General features: G+C 35.9%; 1 protein-coding gene across 2 annotated transcripts; it reads left to right on the top strand.

The window, feature by feature from the left end:
• The first annotated feature begins 8,207 nt into the window (after positions 1-8,207).
• Positions 8,208-21,035, top strand: LOC100891820 (calpain small subunit 1). Of its 2 annotated transcripts, none has more exons than XM_030991885.1 (10): positions 8,208-8,352; positions 8,681-8,717; positions 11,436-11,507; positions 12,874-12,934; positions 14,701-14,759; positions 15,884-15,952; positions 16,980-17,058; positions 17,933-18,049; positions 19,105-19,157; positions 19,788-21,035. In XM_030991885.1, the coding sequence occupies exons 2-10, from the start codon at positions 8,703-8,705 to the stop codon at positions 19,812-19,814; spliced, it is 552 nt and encodes a 183-aa protein (XP_030847745.1). In that variant the 5' UTR covers positions 8,208-8,352; positions 8,681-8,702; the 3' UTR covers positions 19,815-21,035. The 2 variants fall into 2 exon arrangements, with proteins under 2 accessions (XP_030847745.1, XP_030847744.1); XM_030991884.1 differs by having other exon boundaries at positions 11,433-11,507.
• Positions 21,036-26,063: the final 5,028 nt, after the last annotated feature.

Genomic DNA, 26,063 nt, shown 5'->3' with positions numbered 1-26,063 from the left:
ATGTCATGAGCAGCTGTAGAGGATAGCATTCTTGTAATAAAAAATAACCATAAGCCCCTTCCCAAATGTTGAGCATGTACTTTTGATATATTATCATTTCTTAAATCATGAACCAAATGACTAATAGTTTACATCAAGATAAACAGTGTGTTTATTCCAAACATTCATTTAATTTAAACAGGTGTTCATTTTATTCTTTTCAATCAGATGATTAAAAAAAATTACACGTCAATAAATTTTAAAACAATTGTACAAAATCATGAAATGATAATGCGATGAAAGAAAAATGGTTACGGTATCTTTGCATATAAGAAAAGGTTATTGTTGCATATTAAACATTGGATTAATGTAAGTTATGTTATGGAGAACAAGCCATTGACACCAAAGAATATATCGACAAACATATTATGTACACCGTTACTGAAGGATTCTTTGTAAAGCAGACAAATCAGGAGTATTATGATGAAAAATACGTCCACCCGGACAAAATACCCAGAACACCTTTACCTCCGAGGACAAATACTCTCGAATAGCTACCCCGATATTTTCACCAAATAATTTCCAGGGGAACGGTATATCAGGAGGACGTGGGGCGGTTCTGAGGGCTAGATTTCCTACGGGATAGCTATTCACGGGGAACTTGTCCTAGGGGAAAGTTTTTGGACGTAGTGACAATCAAACACTCCAAAACTTTAGGTTGCACATTTAAGCTTAACATTGAAGATGAACATAGATTAAACAGAGATTCAAAATTATGCATATTTACGAAAATTGTATCTCTTCATTATTGATAGATGAAAGTATAAAGCTCCATATCTATGAATTTCATTGGTTTTATAAAAATAAAAAAATAAATCATTTTAGTGTTCATATCCATGATTTCGTGGAGATATGTGTAATACTGATGGAAAACTAATGTTTGTATTATTATATATAGACAGTAAAATTTGAATTTTGAGAAGTGTGTACTAAGTTTCACAAATTGTTGGTATATTTTTATTGTTACGTAATTTATTCCTCCTAAAATACACTCTAACTACATATATTTTATTTTCAATTTATTCTACCGTACTGATACTCTAAATCAGCTCAATATTATGTTGAATATGTATCGCTATTTTATTTTTTTACATTAAGCATTTAAATTTATGATCGTTTCGACCTCATTCATTGTAAAAACAAACCACAAGTCAATTTGTGTAAATGATAGAATATTTTTTAAATGAAACAATCCTTGTCAAGTAAATTCAAATAAAAAACAAAGAAAAATTAAATATACAAAAATGAATAAAAGTCATCATAACATCATTATTTTATTTATGTTATGTCTTGTCAAAAATATGATATCGGATGAGCGAATTAAACCATACTTTAATTAAAAGTGAGCCCCCCCCCCCCCCCCCCCATTCTAAGCCAATGTCAGGAGGCGTTCATTCTTTTCTCGACAGGGAGCCGTCGTTGATGCTTGAGAATCTGGGGGTTCATACCCCTCCATCCCCGACCCCCTTCCTGGCGGGTGAAAGATCATTTCCCACCGAAATATCAACATGCCTACTGCTAAACAAATCAAAAGGAGGATATAGAGGCTGAAGAAACAAACGACGACGTAACTTATCACAGATCTGTTTGACCCTTCTACTTTCGGATGCCCTTTGGTTGCTTGTATTGGCAGTGCTGTACTAACATCGGAAGAAATTATAATGTCATGCAAAGGATCACGGGAGGTCGTGCGGACTCGTTTTGTTAAGGTATCAAACCAAAGGTCGGTGCTTGTAGGCAACACGTTATTGATTGGCTCGGCATACAAACGAATCTGCGTATCATTGCTAAGCATATGACCATTCTTATAAGCGGTTAGAAAATATGTTCCTTCGTCACGTTTCTCCACGTGATTAATTGTTAGAAGTAGAGAGCAGTTTCTAGTTTGAGTCTCATTAAGATTCGTGACCACGTAATTTGAAGATGGAGGAGTTACTTCAGCATCAGCTGAACTGTAAAATGGTGCCTTGTTTTCGTAGCTTAACTTGACTTCTGTGCTCTCACATGGATAAGGAAGAGTAAGCCTAGCTGTTTCTCCTTCTTCAACATACAATGCTTTCGAATCACATGTGGCAAAGGCCACCAATGCGAATAACATTATGAACACATCCATTGTACGTGCTCCCCTTATTCCAGGCATTGTGCCTATCAATTTTGTAATATAAAACATATACATTTGCAATCAAAATGCGATTCCAATAGCTTCGGTCCCAAAGGATAAATTTCAAGTTAAACGATTAACACCTTTAAACACATTCAAACACATTCAATTACTTAAAAGGTCTATTCTTACAGCTTTGATGTAAATAATAGTAGACGTACTTGCTTTGATACGCTGCTCCTCTCTCGATTTTGAAAATAGTGGCTTAATGATATCTATTATACAACGGTTAACTTATGGAAACCCGTGTACATTTAATTGATGTTATCAATTCTGAAACAGATATCGTCTTTTTTGTTTACAATTAGTCAAAAATATATGAATTTGAATCAAATAAGGATAGGCGTTGAGAAAATGATATTCAGATCGAAATGTACCCTACAAAAAACAAAAGTATTTTGCAAACTAGTTAATAACGAAGGAAATAATAAGTCGTCAATATTCCTGTAGGACTTTTAGCTTTCTTGTGTTACTCGATGGAGAGCCAATAGTTGTTCATTTGTCCAGCACGATGTGTTGCAGAGAAGAAGGAAATAAGGACCGGCGCTGACCAGAAAGAAGTTGTTTTAAAGTTGCCCTGAAAGAAAGAAATAAAGGAAATGTAGGCATATTTCTTTACATTTGCGATAAAGAAGACGTAAAACAAGTAATAACAACACGCTCATAAAAGGCCCTATTCCATTATTAACTGAATTGAATTGAATAAGTTAATTAACGTAAATGAAAGTAATACTACATATTAAGCAAATATTCCTTTAAATCAATAAAACGTTTCGATCCCCCCGTCTAATCTCATTCGTTTCTAATTTTCTCTGTCTTTTTTTAATTTTTTATTTGTTTGTGGGGGTAATTATGTTTGTTTGTCCCATTATCATATATCTTCCAATGTCGTAAAATATCTCATTTGTTAAACCATGATATATTGGATGTGATATTTTGAATAAAGACCCCCCCCCCCCCCTCACACAAATAATAGTGATAATAATGATAATAAAAGTAAATTTTTTAATTGGTATAAATAAATAAAGACAACGCTGCAGGATTCCCAGTACGATCGGGAAATTGCAAAAAAAACATTTTAATGGCCTGTCTTATTCAAACGTCTAAAATTATAAATCATATCTCTGTGTGACTATTAGTTAAGTAATAAAGGATATTAACAGTTTTCATAACCGCCATGAACTTTGGATTAAAGTATTTAGTTCTCTTTTTCCAGTTAAAAAGAAAATGAGGTTTTCCTTGAAGATTATCTTTTCAAAATTTACAATTCGTCTAATTCTTTATAACATCCAATTATTGTTTGATAAGATTGATCAATCGTTCGAAATGAGCTTTAAAAAAAGTATCGCTTTTCAATCAGTAATGATGAACCTGCGACTTTTAATCATTAAAAACATTCCATACGTCATATCAAGAAGTTATTATAGGCCTAAAATGTATAACTCCTTGGTCATATATACCATGAGAACCCGTACGGAGACGTTGAATCTATAGATAGACGTATTATCCCTTTAATTTTTTAATAAAAACACTTTTTTTTTCTTACCTGTAAGAAAAATTAATTTCATTACTCCCATAGATCTTTCACAATCATTTAAACGATGTATAGTATGCTGCAAGTTCAAAGTGAAAGAAACGATACAGTAATTACAAAGACGAGATAAAGAAACGAGCCTTTTCTCTCTGACTGTCTCTACGTCTCTCTCTCACCAACACGCGTGAACACACTCGGTCTTTCTCTTTTATTTTATCTCTATTTGTCTCTCTTTCTCTATCTTTTTTTTGTCTATCTCTCTCTATCCCTCTCTCTTTCTGTATGTCTGTATCTGCCTCTGTCTCTGCCTCTGTCTCTCTCTCTTTCTGTCCCCCCCTCTCTCTCTCTCTCTCTATCAAATACTCTCATTCGTTGTCCCTTTCTCTCTCTCTCTCTCTCTCTCTCTCTCTCTCTCTCTCTCTCTCTCTCTCTCTCTCAATGAAGCTATGGTGACTGTAATATTAGTCTGGGGCTACAGAAATAGATTTTCTGCATGTTTGACACTATATATTTCTGTTATCTTGAAAAGGCTTAAAACATGGGAGGATCAAGGGGGCGAAGCTAGGGTCATCCCCCCCCTTTTTTTTTTTTTTAGACATTAACAAAAACTGAAACTAAAAAAATAAACGTTAGAGCTCGGGCTCCTCGGCATTCCAATTCGTGTCATGACGTTCAAATAACAATATACATCTTATACATGACAATATACATACACATTTCACTCTCTTGTCTACTTAACTGGACGTTATTCCTCAACAATAACGATGAATGATGAAACCTACCTTGAGATTCAGGGCGGTATATGCACTGGAAGTCACGTGCTTAAATCCTAACTGTTTCAACACCTGCCTGAACATCTTTGACATAGAGTTTGATCCCTGATCAGATTGTGCAGTCTGTGGTACTAGTCACATTATTCACCCATAATGTGTCTAAGCGGTATTGCTTCAGTATATCGTGTTGCAGCTCACATGATTGTCAATAAGTATGCATTGCCTGATTATATCCTTGGCTGGAGACCTACGCGACCCACAATGATTACAGAAAATGTTTCGCCAAACACCAGTATTGGCTTCAATGGTGCTACCGGTAGTTTCTGATTTGGTTCAATTGCCTACAATTTGACATGCATGGAAGCTTCTGCAGAAGTTTGCAAAAATGTTGGCAACCCTGGCCAAAAGAAATGAGAAAGAATATTATATGTATAAGTAAACTAAATAATATTATGTCCAATGTTTCGGACCTTTTAGCTTTCACGAAAATCACACCTTGACCATCAAGGGAAAAATTTGGGGAACCCCTGTGCTACAGAGGGTACAGAAAATACGACTAAATTTCAACTCACCAATGCATAAAGATGCTTAGAAGTAGATTATCTGTCACGGTGGTAGCACATCCAACGGACATCTGTACAACTGTGTTGGTTTTCTGCCTGGTCTTCAAAGGTGTTTTATCATATTTATTTTGTTTTATTATTCGGCTTTACAACGGTGCCTTTGACCTTCGTACTTAGATTGCGGGGGTCTGCTGATTAAGCATGTTTGGAATCTTCAAAATAAATATGAAATATGTAACTGCTTTAATTGGCACCGTGCTCAATGTAGCCTTTGCCTATAAAGTGTGCTTCTTAAAACTCTTTCGAATGTTCTTTTCAGCATTTCTCCCCCTTTTATATGATTATAAAAGCACAATGTCTGTGCGAATCTCAAATATCACATTTTCACCTCTGACATTTTCACCTCTATTGTTTTTTCCTCTGCCATGTTTACCTCTTTATTTGTACCCCTTATATTTGAGCTCGTATATTTGCCTCTGATATTTTTACCTTCAGCACATTTACCGCTGACACTTTTACCTTTACCCTCTTTACTTCTGAAATTATTTACCTGTATAATTTTTACAACCGAAATTTATACCTCGGACATTTTTTTTTACTTCGGATATTAATATTTACCGCTGAACCATTTCTTCCTCTGGCATTTATATTGCATCAATTCTTTCGGCTTCTTTCATGATCGTCAACGAAACGGAGTTAAGTCTTTTGTCAACTCTGTTTGTTGCTACGGTAGGCAGCCAGCGAAAACGAATCCGTTTAATCAAATTATCGAAATGCAAGCAGTACTTTATTATTCCTGTCTCTTTTTTCTGATTGAGGTATCAGTATATGAAAGGGCAGAAATTGAACTTTCTAGAAATTAATGTGATTTTCTCTTTGAAATTCAGATACCGCCCGCCAAATTATTTTTTCTTTCCTCTCTTTAAATTGTTTTTTAATCACTCGTGCGTGAAAATGCATCGTATGAGTTGCATCAAATGAAAGAAGAAGATCTGAACTTTACAAATATGTGTCATTTATTTATTTTAATTGTGATCAAGTTATGATAACACATCGATAATTCTCGGTTTTCGTTTTTTCTTGGACGCACTGTATACAGGCGCGTACACAGGGGGGGGGGGGGGGGGGGGGGGTTGGGGGGGTTACCCCCCCCTTTGGTATTTTTTTTTTGTGGTATACCCCCCCCCCCCCCCCCCTAAATGTCCCTAACCCCCCCCCCCCCCCCCCCCCCCCCCCCCCCCTTAGGATTTTTTTTTTATTATTTTTTTTATTAAAAAAAAAAAAAAAAAAAAAAAAATTCCCGTGGCTGACCTCAAAAAGATGACCTTACCCCCCCCCAGCGGAGCAAAATGTCAAATTTTCAAATTTCGATACCAAAAAAAAAAAAGTGCCCTCTAACCCCCACCCCCCCCCCCCCCCCCCCCCCCCCCCCCCCCCCCCCCCCCCCCCCGCTTATTCAGCGGTCGGCTGAGTCGTTGCGATTTTTGGGGACCAAAAAACAAAAAAAAAAGTGACCTCTTACCCCCCCCCCCCCCCCCCCCCCCCGCTTATTCAGCGGCTGGCTGAGTCGTTGCGAAATTTTCGGCCCGATTTATAAATGTTAACCCCCCCCCCCCCCTTGAAAAAATCCTGCGTACGCGCCTGACTGTATATATATATATATATACGAAAAGAAATATATTTGGATTATACGTGTTTTACGTGGTCAAAACACCACCTCCCTGTAGATGTGCCCACCTATCTCCACATTTGCCCGAGAAGAGGGGAGGCTAATAAGCCATACAGCTCGTGTTGTATATTGAATATCTTAGGACTGGTGCCGCCCCTCCCCATCTTTCCAATACCCCCCCCCCCCCCCTCCATGTGCGGACTCATGTCACGCCACTTGCACGGAGCGGCATATTGAATTGGCTCGAATTTATATATTGCTACCAAAGGCCAAAGTCCAAAGTCGACCGAAAATCTTTAGCTACAGCATCTTAGCACCAATGGGCCATGCATTTTTAATTCATTTATTATCCACTCATGGAATAGATTGCACCTGTCAGCTATGAGCTATTTTTCAAAGGGGTCTAAGCCAAGATAAAACAAGAATAATCAATACAATGTATACTCATGGTAATAGACAAATGAACACACACACAAATATAATTTACACAATATAAAAATAGACTGAAGAATCTCAACAACAATAACATCAATGGGGGAAAACATCTACAAAAAAGGAAAAATGCGTCCTTACAGGGTAAAAACGGATAAGGGAGTAGAGAAGGAAAAAAATGACGAATAAGAAGGAAAGAAAAGAAAGCCGGGGGTCTTGTATCTTTAGCTTAATAAGTGAAATATAGGGTGTTAAGTTTGTCTCACGAGAATGGTCAGGATGATGGGGTTACTATCGATGTGACGCTTAAATGCGTCAATGATGCAATGGTGGAACTAGGGTAATTCAGCTCATTCCAAATCTTGGCCCTTCGATATAGGAGACTGATCTTTTCCCGTAATTGATCTTCGGTGTAGTGAGTCATAATTCATGCGGACAAGACCTTGTACAATATACTGATTCACGAATTACAAAGATACTGCCAAGGTAAGGTGGACAAATGTTATGAACAGAGCGATTACGTATTACATGCTTATTGTTTCGACCATCGTTATAAGCAATCTATTAACTTCAAGGTAACATATCAATTATTGAAGGATACATATAATCAACTTTCATAACAATACGAAGTGATCTATTTTGAAATACTTGCAATTGACTTAATATAGGTAAGTCTTTGAAGCATTTGCCCAGACTGCGCTACAATGATCAAAATGGCATTGAATAATATTATTGATTTATAAAAAGTCAAGGCAGTGTATACTGATTAATGTTTAATGTTAAACGCACACTTTTTAAGGGATATTTACATTTAATTATTTTTTCTTTACATGATCAACTTGACTGGACCTTTTTATTTCGTTATTATCTATATACATAATCTTGTCAATCATTAATGATATGGTTAATCTCTTTAAACGTTGTTGAGTGCCTACAAACATGACTTCACATTTTTGGAGGTTAACCATTAACCTATTATCTTTTAACACGCATGATAATCTTGAAAGATCTTCATTTAGCTCGCTACAAACTACAGTCTATTTATTGTACCAAAACATTTGATGCGAGCGGAAGGTTCCATACTTCCAGTAATACCACCGGCCAACTACAGCGTAATTTCCTGTTGATCTTTGTATCTAGTCAGCAAAAGGGCGACTTTTAATCATATTCTTTTAAAAGAAGTGAGTAGCAAACACTTAATTAATCTTTTGTCGATTTCATTATTAATTGTCTTAGGATGATGCTCCTCGTCGTCCGCGGCGCAGTAACCATTGTTTTAATTTCTTATCTGTAGCACCACTCATTCTTCTCTCGATCTGTTGGTCTCTTGATTCTTGCTTTTGCCATAAATGGTTCTCTCTTCCACTAAGCAATATTCCTTTACCGTCACGCATCTTGCTCTCATTTTCCAATTCTCAATCCGAATTGAGTAAGCTAGTTTGCATCCATTGGCTTGCTATTTCATATACTTTAAGGTTCTATTTTGTCTTGATTTTTCTTTTTATTCAGTTCTTTAAACGGAAAATCCGCCATGGCTCATCAGCAGGTAATGAATCAATAATGTTTTGGCATTATTATTACTGGTGTACTATTATCATTAGCAGTAGTAATTGTAATAGAAGTAGTAGTAGGGGGCCAATGCAAGTCATATCATACGTAGGCCTGGCGTAAAGGGTACGTAGGTGAGCAGGTAGGATTTAGGACGCCTTTATACGCTTTTACTGCTTCATCGGACTGGCGTAGGATATCGTACTATTGCGTAGGCATGGCGTACGTAGTATTTCGTAGACTTGCGTAAAAATGCATACTTTCTGCGTTTAGTGTCTAGGCCGAAAGTACGAAAAATTCAACATGTTTATTTCGTATAATTGGGATATACTTGGGATAGGGTTTAATTAGGGTTTTGGCTTGGGTTAAGGTTAGGATTTAGGTAAGGGTTATGGTTAGAATTAGGGTTAGGGTTATAATATTCATGCAAACCCAACTGTATCAACCCATCGTTGGCTCAATCGGCAAGGTCAGCATACCTGATCTTAGAGAAGTGGGTTCGAATCCCAGTAATTATTCAAACCTATTTTTGCCTTTTTAAATAGTGAGGCAATGCAAATTTTTTTTATCAAGTCTAATTTAAATTGGTTGTGAACTCTTTCCAAGCCGCTTTGATTAATTAATTGAATGGCTTACCTGTGTTAAAAGAAGTTGCGTGCCGTTATCATGTATGCATATGGGGGGGGGGGGGGGTAGCGAGCTCTAATTTTTTGTTTTGGCCCTGTTTTTTCCCAGGGGGGGGGGGGGGGACCGGGCCCCATGGATCCGCCACTGGCTATGATTGCAGGAATATTGAAAGCACAACCGCTGACAGCTGGCTACTCAAATGTATTGGGAACAAATTGCTCGTACATTCATTTTATTTCATTTATATTCGTCTCATACTTCATGCATGTTAATACTGTCTGAGCCTTTTCTAAGTCTAGCGAGTCGCCCGAGGCAACTTATAAGGTCCAAATTTGGGTTTGCCCATTACCCCATTAGTGATAATACACACTCTCCTGTCTAATATGAACATTTGACTCCACACGGACGTGAAAAGCGTCGAAATTCACCCCAACTTTGGAGCAAATAATCTCCTTCTGAATGCTCGTTTTGGACCGGGAAATCGGTAAATTTTCCACATTTCAATATTTCCCTTATTTAAGCCCATAAACTTGTGTCCATGCAAGTCACAGTTCGCCGTATAAAAAACGATATATTTGGGGGAAAAGCATTGGACTCCCTAGTAGTAGGTAGTAGTAGTAATAATCGTATAGTAGTAGTAGCAGAAGTAGAAGTAGTAGTAGTAACAGTAGTAGTAGTATAGTAGTAGTAGTAGTAATAGTAGTAGTAGTAGTTATTGTAGTAGGAGTAGTAGTAGTAGTAGTAGTAGTAGTAGTAGTAGTAGTAGTAGAAGAAGTAGTAGTAGTATAAACTGTATAATAGTAGTAATAGTCGTACTATTATAATGATTATTATTATATTAAGTTTTATTGATGTCATTGTTTCTTTGTTTGTAGAGAAATTTGACAAAGGTTTTTTTTTTTTTAATTTAAACGAGAACTAAATTGAATGAATGTCATATGTATCATTCTTGTACATAATTATGCAAGGCATGTTTATTAAACTTCGAGTAATTTAGCAAAACAAGGCTTGGAAGACTTCGATTGAACCTCTAACATGGAATATAATAGTGTGAAGAATATGTATCAACATTGTTTGTTAGCTTTTAAAATTATATTCATTAAATTCTCTTCTTGACATCCCATACCCAAAACCGAATTAAAAAAAAAAGATCATTCTCGTATAAAGCAAGCACCTTATTTAAAGGTACTATGTCCCTTTTGCATGCCAAAAAATGAAAAAGTTAAATTCCAATTGCATTTGAAATATACATGTAATACTAATTTAGAACTCCCCTTTAAAAAGTGGGGCTTGAAAATGTCTTTAAGTGGGAAAATAACGACTATTAGTTTGTCAAATCGACTTAGGAGCTATAGAGCCAATAAGTAATAGTCTTGATTTTCAGACCATTTTACCGCATGGTTGTACGTTTTATGCTGCGCAAAGATTCAATCAGTTTAATTTTGGCCATTACAAGAAGTAGGTTATTGATGTTAACAAATCCTTTACAGCTCATTTTATGGATGTTATTACCAAAGAAGAAGAAAAAGCCAGTCAGTCACTCAATACTGACAATAGTGTCTGACAGTGAAGTCTAGCAAGTAAACGGGTTTCCATGCATAATTTAAATATGAGGACACTGCTAACGTTAAATTTCACAGATAGGACATACATGATATATTCATAATTCCTGCAAAGTTCTACAGAACTTGAGGTTGGCTGCAAAAGGGAGATAGTATCTTTAATAAACTTCCTCCCTCAATTCAATCAACCAAATCAATTCAAATATTGGCAAAGCATTTATTATAGTAGAATCTCCGTTCTTATTTCCCTCTACCGGTATAATTATTTTTCTTATGTTATATATGTCAATATGTCAACGTTTAGTTTTGATGACTGTTATTTTTATATATTCCTGTATTTTTGTGTATCACAAACTTGTTATGTCGTTCTTGAGGGCGTACTTGGAAGCAGTTTTGTTAAACTGAATGTACCTACCCTCTATTTTAAATAAAACTTGAATAAATGATTAAATAAATAAACATTAAACGTCAATAACGAACAAGTTTGTAACATATAACCTGTTTTTGGAATATATTTCATGCAGCAGCGGAGAGGAGAAGATGAGCAAGATGATCGCATGATTCGGTTCAGAAGGGCCTTCGAAGAACGGTCCGGACAGGTATAACCAAATCCTAATATGAATTGTAAAGAATAAGCTAATGGCCCGGTCACACATAGACGACGCACGGCCGGCGCATTGAAAATCGGAAAAATCCTTGAGCCCGACGTTTTTCAGGATTTTGGAGAAGCTAGCAAGCTGACACCGTATGCAGATATCGTGTTGCTGACGCGCTGCGCGAATACAGAGCGTGTGCTCCGCGTATGTCTGGCGTTGGTCTAGCGCGCTCCGCGCATGTCTGGCGTCCTTTTGGCGTATACATTCATGCGTCGAGCTCCGCGCACATTTTTATCCCGACGCACACAGCGAATGACGACGAATACATAGCGTTGGTCCAGCGCACTCGACGAACGAGTAACAAAGGATTACGCACACCTAACGCACGACAACGCACTGGCAAAAATTGAAAAATTTCAATGCGCGGGCCGTGCGTCCTCGATGCGTCCCCTATGTGTGACCGGGCATTTACGAGAGAGAGAGGGGGAGGGAGAGGGGTAGGGAGAGGGGGAGCCGGAATATAAAATAGAGCGAGAGCTGAGAAGAAGAAACGTTCGTGGGGGGGGGGGGGGGGACAAGACAAACAAAATAAAGGAAAGTAAAGGAGATTAGATCTTGATTCGCTTTGATTTGATTTATTTTCCCATTCAAATATCCAAATTTAGATAACATATATAAACCGTCCATGCAGATTACAATATATACTAGAAAAATGAATTATACAAGTGACGAATACTGATAAGTATCTACGAAATAAAATAAGTTAACACAGTACATTTAAGTTTGAGAGTAGGGCAACACATTTTGTTTTGCTTGATTTATCTGAGAAAAACAATCAAAAAAAAAATGACAAAACACATCATATTCACAAATCGTTCACAAGTTTATGGTGGCCTATTTCAAAAGTTTGTTGATTTATTTTTGACAATAGGTAACAACTTCTTTACGTAATCATAAGGGTGTCGAACTGACGGTAAACATGATACTAAATATCAATACTTACCTGCAAAAGAAAAAAAACCAAGAATTGATATTCGTTAAATAGAACACATCGTTAAATATAATACTACATTAAATATAACACGCCAATATCCAAAGCATATGTTACTTAGAACTTTCATTGAAAACAAATCTTGTATTTTATATAAATCATTAACTACAATAAATTTGATTATCGTTCTCTAGATTATGTTTGCCTATCGAATACAAAAAGTGTGAGGAGAAGATTAATGTACGTTGTACCTATTGATAGAGTGTGTGACCAATGTCAAAAATGTAATAATTCTATCGTATTTATCAACATAAAGCTGCAAATACCCAGCTAAGACGACACTAATTGATTATACGTTTTTATTGTGTTTTCTCGCAGGACATGGAAGTTGATGCCTGGGAACTTCTGGACATTCTGAATACTTCATCCCTTCAACGAGGTCAGTGAATTGACCCAAACCGAACACTGCGGTCTTTTATGTTCGTTGTACGCGAGGCGTCATTTTTCGATTGCGTCATTACCTCTGCCAGCGATTAAACGTAATGTTTGCAATGTTCACTTAGCATTTAATAGGGACTTTTAGATTTGCAAGTCGACTTAGTGGACTGCTACGAGTGACGTCCTTTTAAGGCTCTTGCAGTGAATTTAAAGGACATCACAGTGCCTTATAAGGACGTCACACGTAGCAGTCCACGATGTCGACGTCCAAATCTAAAAGTCCCTATTGTTTGTACGACGTTCTCTTACAAGACGCGTCAAAATCAGCACCAGTCGCTGACGTAGTCCTACGTCACTAAATAACGCCTCGCGGCAATGGGAACTGCAGTTCAGTATGTGGGTGCAAAAACACAAAGAAAACATATAGAAAACTTTTGAGAAGCAGTAAGTGCCTCAGATTGTAGAAACAATTATTATGCACTGGCGCAGCTATTACGAATAGGATCGGGACGCAAATTAATGAAAAAATTAGGACTGACCCTCTCCCACAGGTTGACGAAATGTCCAAGGCAAGGCGATACTTCGTTGGGAGTTATTAGCTGTAATGAGGGAAGGATCGGGGGCATGCATCCGTATGATAAAGTGTGCTATACAAAAAGTTTTATTAGTGATGACCGGGTTAATAGTATATTTAAAAAGCGCTTAGAGACATTTGTATTAAGCGCTATATAAAAATTAAATATTGTTATTATTATTATTTGCGACATTTGTTTCTCTGCGCTGGCGCAGCCATTACGAATAGGATTGGGACGCAAATTATTGCAAAATGTAGAACTTACCCTCCCCCAAAAGATGACGAAATTTCTATGGGAAGGCGATACTTCTTTGGGGGGTTGTTATATGCCATGGGAAAAGGGTTCGGGGCATGCTGATGAAAAAGTGTGCTTTAAACCGGGTTTTATTTGTGTTTATCCTTTTTAACTTTCGGCTCTCGGGCACTAGCGCAGCCATAACGAATGGAAAATGGACACCAATTGAAGGAAATGTTGGATTGACCCTCTTCCACAGGTTTACGAAATGTCCACGGCAAGGAGTTATTAGCTGCAATGAGGGAACGGTCAGGGGCAGGCAAATGAAACGTGTGCTATAAACGGGGGGTTTATTAGGGTTAACACTGTTTGCGACATTTGTTTCTCTGGCACTGTATAATTTATTCATTGTTTCTTGAACAGTTATAGTTTTGCAGTCTACGAACGGTTACCTTGACTTAATAACCTCATAGGCATGGGGACATTTTTAAAATTTGATACTACACTGGGATACAAGACTAATTTAATTTCTTTCAATTTTCTCACGAGAAATTGGGCCCGTTATAAAGACAAAACATTTACTTGGTTCTTGCGATGTCTCCTACGTTATTATTTTTTTTGACACACATATTCTAAATTTGATGGCATGGGAATCCAAAACAAAGCATTTGCATAAATAATGTAAGGTTATGTAAGATATTACTTTCAACAAGCATTTGTATAGGCATGGATTTTATTAAGTATACTGTATGGTATCGTCTACACAATTTCATCAGAGAAATATCTCAAAATGGCTAACTCTTGTCATTTGTGATTTAATACTTGTGTAAAGTCTTGTGTGATAGAAAATTTCGTCGTTTCTGATGATGTTTTCTTACCGACACCGGAGCATCGGAACAGAAACTACCAATAACTAACAAAAATAATATTTTTTTTTATTTTCCCTATTATTCTACAGATCTACACCATGATTATTTTAGCCTGGAGGCCTGCAAAAGTATGGTGGCTCTCAGCGATGTATCCTTTTTTTTCAAATTAAGAACTAAAAGATTAAAAGGGGTTGCCATCCTTTGCAAGGAAAAATCAGATTCTTCCAATTTATTGTTTTAAGTTTAAGTCCAGTCAAGGAACGACTATGTAAAGAGCTATTTCACATGATGTTTGGTACGATCATGGGGCATTTTGTAGGATTACTATGTCATTGACATCGTCATCCTACTCATGATCATCAACTGAATTTTTACCACCACCATCGTCAAAATCATCATCAATATAATAATCATCATTATCATTATTATTATCATCATCATTATCATCAATATCATTATCGTCATTGTCCTCATCATCATGAGTATCATCGTCACTACCATCATCGTCATCACCATCATCATGATCATCATTATTATCATCATTATATCTTTTTTAATCATAATCATCATCATCATCCTCATTGTCATAACAATTAACAATACAACGGTGCTTATAAAACGCTTTCTACCGTAGTCTCTAAGCGCTATAACAAACAAAATACAATGACAAACAATTATATATTAAATAAAAAAAACAAATAAACATACAAAGCACAATACAAATGAAATATACATCAATATGAGCAGAGTAAGTTCATCATCACAATCAATTTTGAATAAATGTGTCTTAAGTCAAGTTTTGAATTTTCAATCTGACAGTTCCTGACATGTAAAGGTAATTTATTCAAAAGTTCTGCAGAAGCTTTGCAAAAAGAGCTAAGACCATAAGAAAGAGTTATTATCACCATTATCACCATTATCATCAGCAACATCATCAACATCAACAACATCACCATCATCATCATTATCATCACCACCATTATCATCATCATCATCATTATCATCATCATCATTATCATCATCATTATCATCATCATCATCATCATCATCATCATCATCATCATAAACATCATCATCATCATTAAAATCATCATCATCATCATCATCGCCATCGTCATCATTAAAATTATCGTCATCATAATAACCACCGTCATAATCATAATCATCACTACCATCATTACCACCATCCCTGTGATAATGATACCAATATATTTGTTTCCGTCCGATGAAGAAGTCTTGATGTTTTAATATTTCCTGAACATTTATACACAGGAGGATCGTACTGGCAAGCTTGGCTTTGAAGAGTTTATGGAGCTGTGGGCAAACATTTGTGCATGGAAGGTATTTTTACATATATTTTGAATATAGACAATTCTTGACGTAGTTACCTCAATGGGCACTGATGACTAGGAACTCTCCTAGGAGAAAAGCTTGAAGATTGATAATAAACACTGAGGCCCAAGAAGTTGGACCAAAATATTTGTTTACCTCATTTCATGAAGTGATTGTGAGAATATGTTTTTTCTTGATAGATTTATTTCTTATCTGAATGTTATTGATAAATTTAAAGAGTCAACGGGATTTGATAAATACGATTCTCAGAAGATATAAACTTTATCTATCAAGAATAAATCATATTATTAGTATCTGTATACCAGACATCTGAGCAGTGGTTTCACAAAATCATATTACACTCGTTTGTAATTCTGAGAGGGCTAAGCGGTCAATATAAGACTTTATACCTCTCTTTAATATGTTGAACAAATCTAGTCATCTGATTGGTCGAAATTGGGGTCATGAGTTTAGCCATGCCTGCAAAGAAACAAACTGTCCGTTGCCCCGAGTAACGGGCATAGTTAAATTTTGCTGAGATCCCCATTGGTTTACGGGTAAAAAGTTTCTTTATGCGAGCGCGGATACCATACAGTGATTTCAGAATGATCTTAAAATCTAGGCAACTTTCCAGCGAAGATTAACAGACAGTGTCGACAGTGTCTCAGATTATCTGTGTCGTTTAACTAATCTTTACTCACGAAAAGGATAATAAGGCAAGAATTCTTTGTGGACTATTTTGTGAATTCGGTATGTAAAAAAATTATGGACTGCTTTAATATTTTCCAGTGGAAGAGGGGCATAGATAAAATTATCCGCGTATCTTTTAATATAAATCCTAAGCCATTTTTGTCAAATTAAAAAAAAAGCTGTACCCCTTTTTTCGTTTGTTTCGTGGAAATATTTGTGATAATTTACGTGCAAACGTTCCTGACTCGGAATATTCTAGCGGTGCCCTTAAAACAAGTGTTCCGTGGGGTGTAGGAGAAGAAAGAATGTTGTTTGATATTAGGCTTTTGATTTATGCTCTTTGCAGGGATTTTTCAAACGGGCAGACACTGATAGTTCTGGAATGATTAGCATTGATGAGATGACGGTGGCTTTAACCTCACTTGGTAAGAACAGGGTTTACTTTTTAACACTCTGCTTGCTTTATTTGCCTCCCTGCGCTGTACGGAGTTCGTTTGCCACGTGTGCAATTTTTCACAAAGAAATAGGCACCAATTGACAGAAAATGCATTTTTATAACACAATGGCTTTTGGAAATTATACATTTCCAGATTTGATTAGCCTCATGATTTTCCTTTAACACTGGTATAGATTAATCTTAAACTGGAAACAGTTCAATAACCATAAAACCTTTGATATATCTATCTCAAAGCAAATAAACTGCGACACAGGGAAATTGTGTGTGACATGTCAAGATTTAATATCCACTTAAAGCGGTATAACACAACTTTCCAGTAAAAGTGATCCTTGTAATACTAAGTCGATCGGAAAAGAAAAACCTATTATAAAACAGCGCAATTCCTCAATATCACTTCAAAACCAATTAATGTAATGGCATCCTTTATTCAAATTTAGATCCAATATTTAGGCGAATAAATTTATTCTGTTTGTGACTAGGTTCATGAAAGAGTATTTCAATCCATAAAATCGAGTGAATATGTATATCTATGGCCAGTACTTCTTTCTATCTGCTTCAACTTTGGGGGCACTGAAAGAGTGATTCTTTTCATGTTTTATTCCTTCAGCGATTTTCTACCACAAAACAAATGAACGTTATCTAATAGCAGACAATATGTATGAAATACAAACTTTCATTTCATAACTTTTCAAAAATAAAATGATTCAAAGTAACAAGACTAGTCATTTTAAATTTTTGTGTTAAGTACATGTACGTTTGCTTTCTAGTTTTGTTGCTGTTGTGTTTTTATCTTGCTTTTGTTATTGTTTTTTGCCTCCTTTATCTTTTTGTCTTTCTTTTAGGCTTTAAGCTGAAGAATGACACCTTTCGAGCCCTTGGTATGCGGTATGGAAATAAGGAGAATAACCTGTCACTTGCCAGCTTCATCCATGTTGCCATCAGGGTCAGATTTATGTACAGTGAGTTCCCTTTTAAACAAGCTAATTCGGAGTGGTTCCCAGAGGGGAAGGAGGGAGGGGGTGGTAAACTAGTTATACCACCTTTTCCATGCCAGAGGGGGGGGGGGGGGGGGGGGAGGAGAGTTGTTATAGGTCCGAGGATATCAATCTATCGTTTACCAGCTTTATTCGCATCACTATCAACGTGAGGCTTATCTAAAGTGATTACATTTTGATAATCGATAAAATGTATAGGGGGGCAAAAGACCTCCCCAAACCAACCTTTCCATGCCAAGAGGAAGGGGATGATGGGCTTACAGTACGGGAGGAAAAAATGGTAACCCTACCGGTGCTGTCATGTTCTGGCGACAAATTCTGGGCATCATTTCGTCAAAAATACAGAGTTTACAATAGTTTAGGTGGTTTATTGCCGTTTGGTCTACAGCCAGTTCGTCTAACTACCAGTCTATTCCCATATGGTCTATGCCCAGCCAGGCTACTACCCAAATGGTATACTAATAATTTCTTCTATATACTTGACACTTGGTCTAATGACCATGTAGGCTAATAGTAATTTGGTCTAATCTCTAATAAGTCTAATACCCATTTGGTAAATCACTCATTTGGTCTCATTGCCAATCGGTCTAATTCCAGGATTTCCTTGCGGAATTTCAAGGAGTAATGTATTAAAACTTCAAACCCATAACAAACTTTTCCATGCAGGCGGGTAATAGAAGCATATCATGCACAAATTATCAGGAAAAGGGTAATTGTAGCGAAGATACGTAAACAAATGTGTTGTCACTCCCCCCCCCCCCAGTCCAGCTTCTCTCTTTAGATTTGTTGGGAACCGTCGGGATGATTCAAATTCGGTTGAGAATGCTTGCCATTATGCGAACTCTTGGAGTTAATTTTGTTTGATTTTGTCAAACATTTGTGTTTCACACGTTATGTGTTTGCATCAGTTATGAGGCTTCAGACTTTTTAGGATGCGTTTTTTTTTTTACTTGAGTATGTGACATTTAACAGAATAAATTGAATATTTGTGACAATTTTTCCTTTGGTTTATATTACAGACATATTCGCATCAAAGAGTCGGAGCGGCAACACCAGATTTAATCTGGAAGAAGTAAGATGATTATGTTTCCAATATAATTATGACGAATTCAAAAAGGGATTATATTTGTCTGTATTCATGCCCTTTGGTGGATCCATGGAAAAAGGGCACGGGGGCCTGAAAAAATGACTGCGTCATACCGCAAGTACAAAATTATGAAAGAAAAACGTGCCCTTAATAAACATTGTGACATCTCACCCCCCCCCCCCATTCATTATTAGACCTTAAAAGGAACCTTAGAAAGTTTCTTTTAATATTTGTATCTAGTCACCGAATTTTCGAAATATTGCCACCCCGGCCAGATAATGCTGGGTCCGCAACTGTACATAACAATGCTACAGATTCGTGTCCCAGATTTATTAATATTTAAGGAATTCTTCACGTATTCTTAAAATTGTCTGTATTTTTGATCGAATGAGAGAGCCCATAAATTTGAAATTTCTGTAAAATTGACGGTATTTACCACAAGATGGATTTTGGAATTCTTCAAAGTTTCAACCATCATAACTTACCGATTTATAACGCATTCAAAGTACATTTTTATACTTTTAGCTCATAGTTTGATAATATTTTGATAGATCACAAGAGAATATTCGTAGGTTTTAATCTCTCAATCATTGTTCCTTATTTTAACATTTTCAGCTCCTGATGGTGCACTTCTACTCTTGATTTTCTGGTGCCGTGGTGGTTTGTCTGATGCAGTCGGTCAACTTCAAACAATTCAGTGATTTCAACCCAAAATCTTTTAAAAATAATTATGTCATAATGCATTTTTAGACCTGTATGAGTTCTGGCAAATATCACATGTATAAAAGGCATAATGACTACTCAGTACAGTAGCTGAGCAAAATGAAGTTAGGCCACTTGAATAGAGTTTTTGGACCCAGAGATCTACTGGAGTGGCCAATTGGACAAGTTTCAGTAGTCTGTATCTTTTTTTTATACGAGCATTTTTTAGTAGTTGGAAAGAAAAATTGTTGGAGCTCTCACACTTTGGTCCAGAATTATATACCCTTGCCGTAAGATCTGTCGCCCCTATTTTTGTTTACAGTAAATCCACAAACAAATTGATCTCTGGTTCTAATTTGGGATTATATATTGTAGTAAACTATTGAAGATTGTAATGTTTATAAAAATTGAGATACAGAAATAATACCAATTTCTTTTTTCCTCCTCTCCCGTTCTCACAATGTCTCTCCTCTTTTACCCACGCATCCCCCTCTCTCTCTCTCTCTCTCTCTCTCCCTCTCTCTTTCTCTCTCTCTTTCTCTCTCTCCCTCTCTGTCTCTCTGTCTCTCTCTTCTTCCGTTGTTCCCCTTTTCGCTTATTTTCTCTCTTTAAATTCTTCTATAATTCATATCTGATGTGTACATCCATAAGGACAATTTGGGCCACGTATTGGCATATGCTTATAAAGAGATAGGAGTCACTCGTTTTTCCGAAAGTTCGTTTTTCGAATATTCTCCATTCAAAAGGTTCGTAATTCCGAACACAAATTTCCCATACCAGAAGGTTCATCATTCTGAAAATGAAATATGGTTCGTCATTTCGAAGTTTGGTAATCGCGAAAAGAGAGAGGGTTCTATGTCATTTCAAATTGTGAACCTTCGTAATTCTGAACCTTGATTTATTTTCGGAAATACGGTTCTTAGGAATCATGAACTTTCGGAATAACGAACCTTTGTAAAAAGAACATGTTTCCGAAAGAAATGTCTTTACATATTGTATAATTCAAGCTAATGATTTTATAACAAGTAATATTTAAGTTATTTGTACTAATATACACGATATATTGTACATGTATTGTATCGTGTGTGAATATAAGTATGTCATTTTATATTAAAGTTAATGTTTAATACTGTTCATGCAGTTTTACTGTGAACGAAAAAATCCTCAAGTTGTTCTGAATGGTTGATTATATGGACTTCATGGAATTTAGGAATGGATCTGGGCTAAATCGGACTCTGGGATAACTCGGCCCGCTGCACATACGGGGGCCGAGTTGTCCCAACATACCCTAACTTGAACCCTAACCCTAATGATAAACCCTACCCAAACCTTAACCCTAAACCTAAACCCTAACCCTAAAAAAATCATAACAAATTCAATCATGCCGGGTCAATTTGCCCCCGTATTCGCAACGGGGTCGACTTGTCTCTGGGTCCGAATTAGCACGACTCTCTAGGAATCATCCAAATTGTGAAAAGTGTAATCAGTTTAACTGATCATCACGAACAATGAATATGGATGGACGCATTAGAGTACAGGAATGTGGCCCTTACAATTGATCCACTGACAATTGAAAACTATTTATAGTCATATTTGTATTCATTAGTCTGCAGGCACAGACTCTAATTCAACACTTTGACGTACATGAATTGAATTGATCTTGAGCAGGGCCTAATGCTATCAGTCTCTGGCTATGTCATGAGAAGCTATGGGGTGCAGTAGACCGTGTAGTGTTCATAGTCTCACAGTTCAGACATTCTGTTACATACTGCGACTGATAAAGGATCTTTGCCTGCAAACTACCTATAGTACATAGCCTATGGGGGTGCAGCAGATCATGTAGTGTTCATAGTCTCACATGCAAATAAATAGACTGAGAAAGCTTACAAAATATTTCTCAACTGTGGGGCGGTTTCTAGGGGAAGGTTTTTTCGGAGGTAGTAAGAATCGAACGCTCGAAACTTTAGGTTGCACGTTGTTAGTGTGTTGTGTACTCTTCACATTTAAGTTGAACATTAAAGATGAACAGAGATAAAACAGAGATTCAATATTAAGTATATTTACGAAAATTGTATCTCTTAATTATCAAAAGATGAAAGTACATTGTGTTTAAAACTCCATATCCATGATATTCATTGGTTTTATAAAATTATATATATTTTTTAGGTGTTTATATTCATGTATGGAAGTTGTTGAGATACCATGTTTATGCATATATGCTTATCATGTTCGTATACATGTAGTACAGTATGTAACACGAATTGATATTTTTTGGTGGTTATTATTATAAAAATATTGAAAATGAAACTTAAATCTTGAGAAGTGTGTACTAAATTGAACTAGTGTTGGTATATATCGTTTACGTCATGTTTTACTCCTAAAATACTTATACCTCTACTTCTACTTCTACATGTATAGCATGATACAGATAATTATGTAGAGTTGTTTACCTAAAATATATTTTAAGCTTTAAAAAAAAGGTCTGCTATCATAATCAGCAAAACTAATAGTAAAAGGTAGACTATAAAAATATCTCCCGTCCTATGTTAACTTGTATGCGAAATGCAGCATACTTTAAATACGCCAATGGCTCATTATATATTCAATTCAATTCAATGTATTTTTTTCTACAATACGATAAAAATGACAATCAGAACGAACAAAAAGAGTATAAAAACAAAGCAATGCAGTAAATGTATGAAGAAATTCAGCAACAATAAAAGGTAGATAGTACGAAATTACAACAGATAAAACATATTAAAAATGTGGAGGGACAAACGAAGCCCAAAGGCCTATCACAGGCTTGTCCCCTGAGATATATAATTACATAATGATATACAATGTTCTCAGAGAGAATTACGAATATCTAAGACACACGCATACAGTTCCACTCGCGCGCATCCTCAATAAGAAGAAAAAGGGCATAAAAGGAATATTTAATCAGGTGGTATAAGACTTAATCAATTCAAAGGGCAAACCTTTATTTCAGACTCGAGACAACTCCAAAGCTTTGGACCACTAAAGCATTCAATTCAATTCAAGGTTTATCAAAAATATATCTTCGCAGCTGTTGATGGCTGAATTGCGATATATTTCACGGCTACAAACATGCAAAATTATAAAATAAACATATCAATTACAACAAACATAGATTGGCATACATTTAAAACAAAATAGAAATTAGAGTACAAAATTACAGTTGAAGTTCTAGTTAAAATTGTTTGATATATATTCATAGCAATATATGTTGAGAGTTTATTAATCATTTGGTTTTAAAATATATAAACAGAAAACCTAATAGTTCAAATGTGAGTTTCAGAAAAAATGAGTTGTTCAAATTACATCAGGAGTTTAGTGATTATTCAAAAACATTGTACACATCTAAAGGCTAGAAGAGAAATTTCAAAAGATTATATTTTAAATTAAAAACTCAAATTTGGAGTGATGAAAGATAAGTTTGTTCATTAGAAGTACATCATCGATTTACAATATTCACATAGTAATACATAAAATGCAGTGCACAAAGTTTTTACGACAGTACACACACATACAATTAAAAAAAGGTTTTTAGGAAAGTACAATTATAGATATATTGACAAAACTTCAATCCTTAAAAATAACAAATGGTTACATAATTTTAACAATGCAATTCAAAGCAATATCCAATTTCCATTTAACAAACTTTAAAAAAAAAAAAAATGCACAAGGGTCATTATTCGTAAGGACCGCTATTCATAATCGAAGAAGTTGATCGCTATTCATAATATGATTGAGGTGTCATATGAAAGGGCAGAGAAAATAAACTTTCTGAAAAATGACCCACATGTCTCCAAATAATGCAGTTGCAAATCATAATATCACTGATGATTAACAATCCTGTTATGTTAGACAATGCAGATGGATTTATTGTCACCGCTTACAAGAATGGTTAGGAAGACAACGTTTCAATTTGTTGTCCAAAACATAATAGTTAGCCCCAAACGTATTTATAAAATATCCTGACAGTAGAAAAAAATAGCATAGCTGTACTGTCTATGCCAATATCATCTTCATATCTTTAAATCAAGTCTAAAGATTTTGGAAGAATTAAGTATTCTCTTTTGGAACATTATAACATCCATTCCCTTTATTCTATAACTAGGATGTCCTAACAACAAAGAAGACAAAAGACTTCATGCAGACTTCACGATCAGCCATGCATAAAGTCTTTTGTCAACTCTGTTTGTTGCTACGGCAGGCAGCCAGTGAAAACGAATTCGTTTAATAAAATTATGGAAATGTAAGCATTACTTTAAACAAACAGAACTTTAGATATTTCTGGCTCATTTGAATGAACCTTCTGGAAAAAGTGATTTGGTCTTTGAAAAGTAGATACGGTTCCCTAAATGACTTTTTGGTGTCCTTTCTTCAAATTGTTTTAATCACTCATGCGTGAGGTATGCATCATATGAGTTGCATCAAATGAAAGAAGAGGATGTAAGCTTTACAAAAATGGGTCATTTATTATAAATGTAATTAAGTTATGATAAAACATCGACAATTCTCGGATTAATTTTTCTAGGACGCACTGTTACCTCCGCCTGACCTATATTGGTCCCTAAACTTCAAACTTGGAACAAGGCGATTTTGACAACACTTTTTTTAGACCCTGGTCCTCATTCAGCCATTGCATAAATATTATAAATATGGTATCATTGGACAGAAATTAAGTTACTCTTTATCATGAAAGCCATTTGAAAGTCATATTAGTAATGACTCTTCAATTAAGAGCTACCAAAGTGTGGTAAATCTTTTATTAATACGCCCTGTATAGCTCAAGTTTCCTCAGTTTTTTTTTTAAATTGGTAATTTTACAATTTGTAATACAATAACTTCTCACTGTAATTTGTACACTAGCATGGATCAGTTGATAAGTAATCATCAATTAATATAACTTTCTTTCTCAGGAAAGGTGATACTTATATTATATCAACATGCTAATGTAATAGGGTTCAAAGTAAAAATGCTGCCGATTACAAAAATAAATCCGATGATTAAATATCACAAAATATTCTGGCTTTCAAAAACTTAAAACAAAGTTAGCCTAAATTTCTAACATCAATTTTGATATTTATAATGAATATATTTACTTTTCTTTTCAGATACCAGCTGCCCTAGAGGCAAGTACATGAACATGGACATTTTTAGCATTTGACATGCTTCAATAACCTTGCATTTGTATTACAATAATTTAGTTGTTTTTACATTTATTGTTGCATTGGCAATGGACATACTTTTACCAAATGGGTAATGTAATTATCCCACCTCAATTTGTTTTAGCTTTTATTTTTGCATCATTTATTAAATGTTACTTTTGTTATGTTTGATTCGGTGCCAATGTCTTCAAACAGCACATTCGGAAAAAATAATGCAGACTCTTTTTTCATTTAAAAGATTAAATATGTTTATAAATGCAATTATTTTAGATGTGCTCTTGCAAAAAAAATATACTTTCTCCTCCAGCATGCACCACCATAATAAAAGCAAATTATGCCAATGGCTGACCTAAAAAAGGTGACCTTACCCCCCCCCCCCCCCAACGGAACAAAAATGTCAAATTTCAAAATTTCGAAAAAAAAGTGTCCTCTTACCCCCCCCCCCCCCCCCCCCCCCCCCCCTCGCTTATTCAGCGGCTGGCTGAGTCGTTGCGATTTTTTTAGAAATTCAAAAAAAAAAGTGTCCGCTTAACCCCCCCCCCCCCCCCTCTTATTCAGCGGCTGGCTGAGTCGTTGCGAAATTTTGGGCCAGATTTTAACCCCCCTTCCCCCCCCCCCCCTTGACAAAATCCTGCGTACGCCACTGTTTATGGGAGTACACAAACATGTGGCATAAAAATGTGGTCCTCATTTTTAAGCTGTTACATGTACATGTCATATTTAGAATATGAAGGCATTTGAAAGCCATGCTTTGCAGGGAAAAAAAAATTCTCTGATATTTTCCCAAAGTTGCATGATTACAATGAAACGCTCTCAAATATTGTTCACATCTCCCCAAAACTCAACCTTCTTTCTAGGTACAATTCATCAGATGAATATGATATGAACGTGTTAAATCTCATTAGCTCTCATTTAACATAAGAAACAGAGGATCATGGGGGACCAACAGGCACCGATTGGGGAAGTTTTCTATATAGAGGGAGCAAGTAGCTAC

The sequence above is a fragment of the Strongylocentrotus purpuratus genome, unplaced genomic scaffold, assembly GCF_000002235.5.
Source record: "Strongylocentrotus purpuratus isolate Spur 01 unplaced genomic scaffold, Spur_5.0 spur5_scaffold_2, whole genome shotgun sequence".
NCBI classification, from domain to species: domain Eukaryota; kingdom Metazoa; phylum Echinodermata; class Echinoidea; order Camarodonta; family Strongylocentrotidae; genus Strongylocentrotus; species Strongylocentrotus purpuratus.
This window is presented reverse-complemented; position numbering and strand designations above follow the sequence as displayed.

Bases quoted from the DNA above. Each gene is read 5' to 3' on its own strand.
- LOC100891820 (XM_030991884.1), top strand. The intron at 11,508-12,873 runs GTATAACCAAAT...GTTTTCTCGCAG, and splicing joins TCGAAGAACGGTCCGGACAG to GACATGGAAGTTGATGCCTG. The intron at 12,935-14,700 runs GTCAGTGAATTG...ATTATTCTACAG, and splicing joins TACTTCATCCCTTCAACGAG to ATCTACACCATGATTATTTT.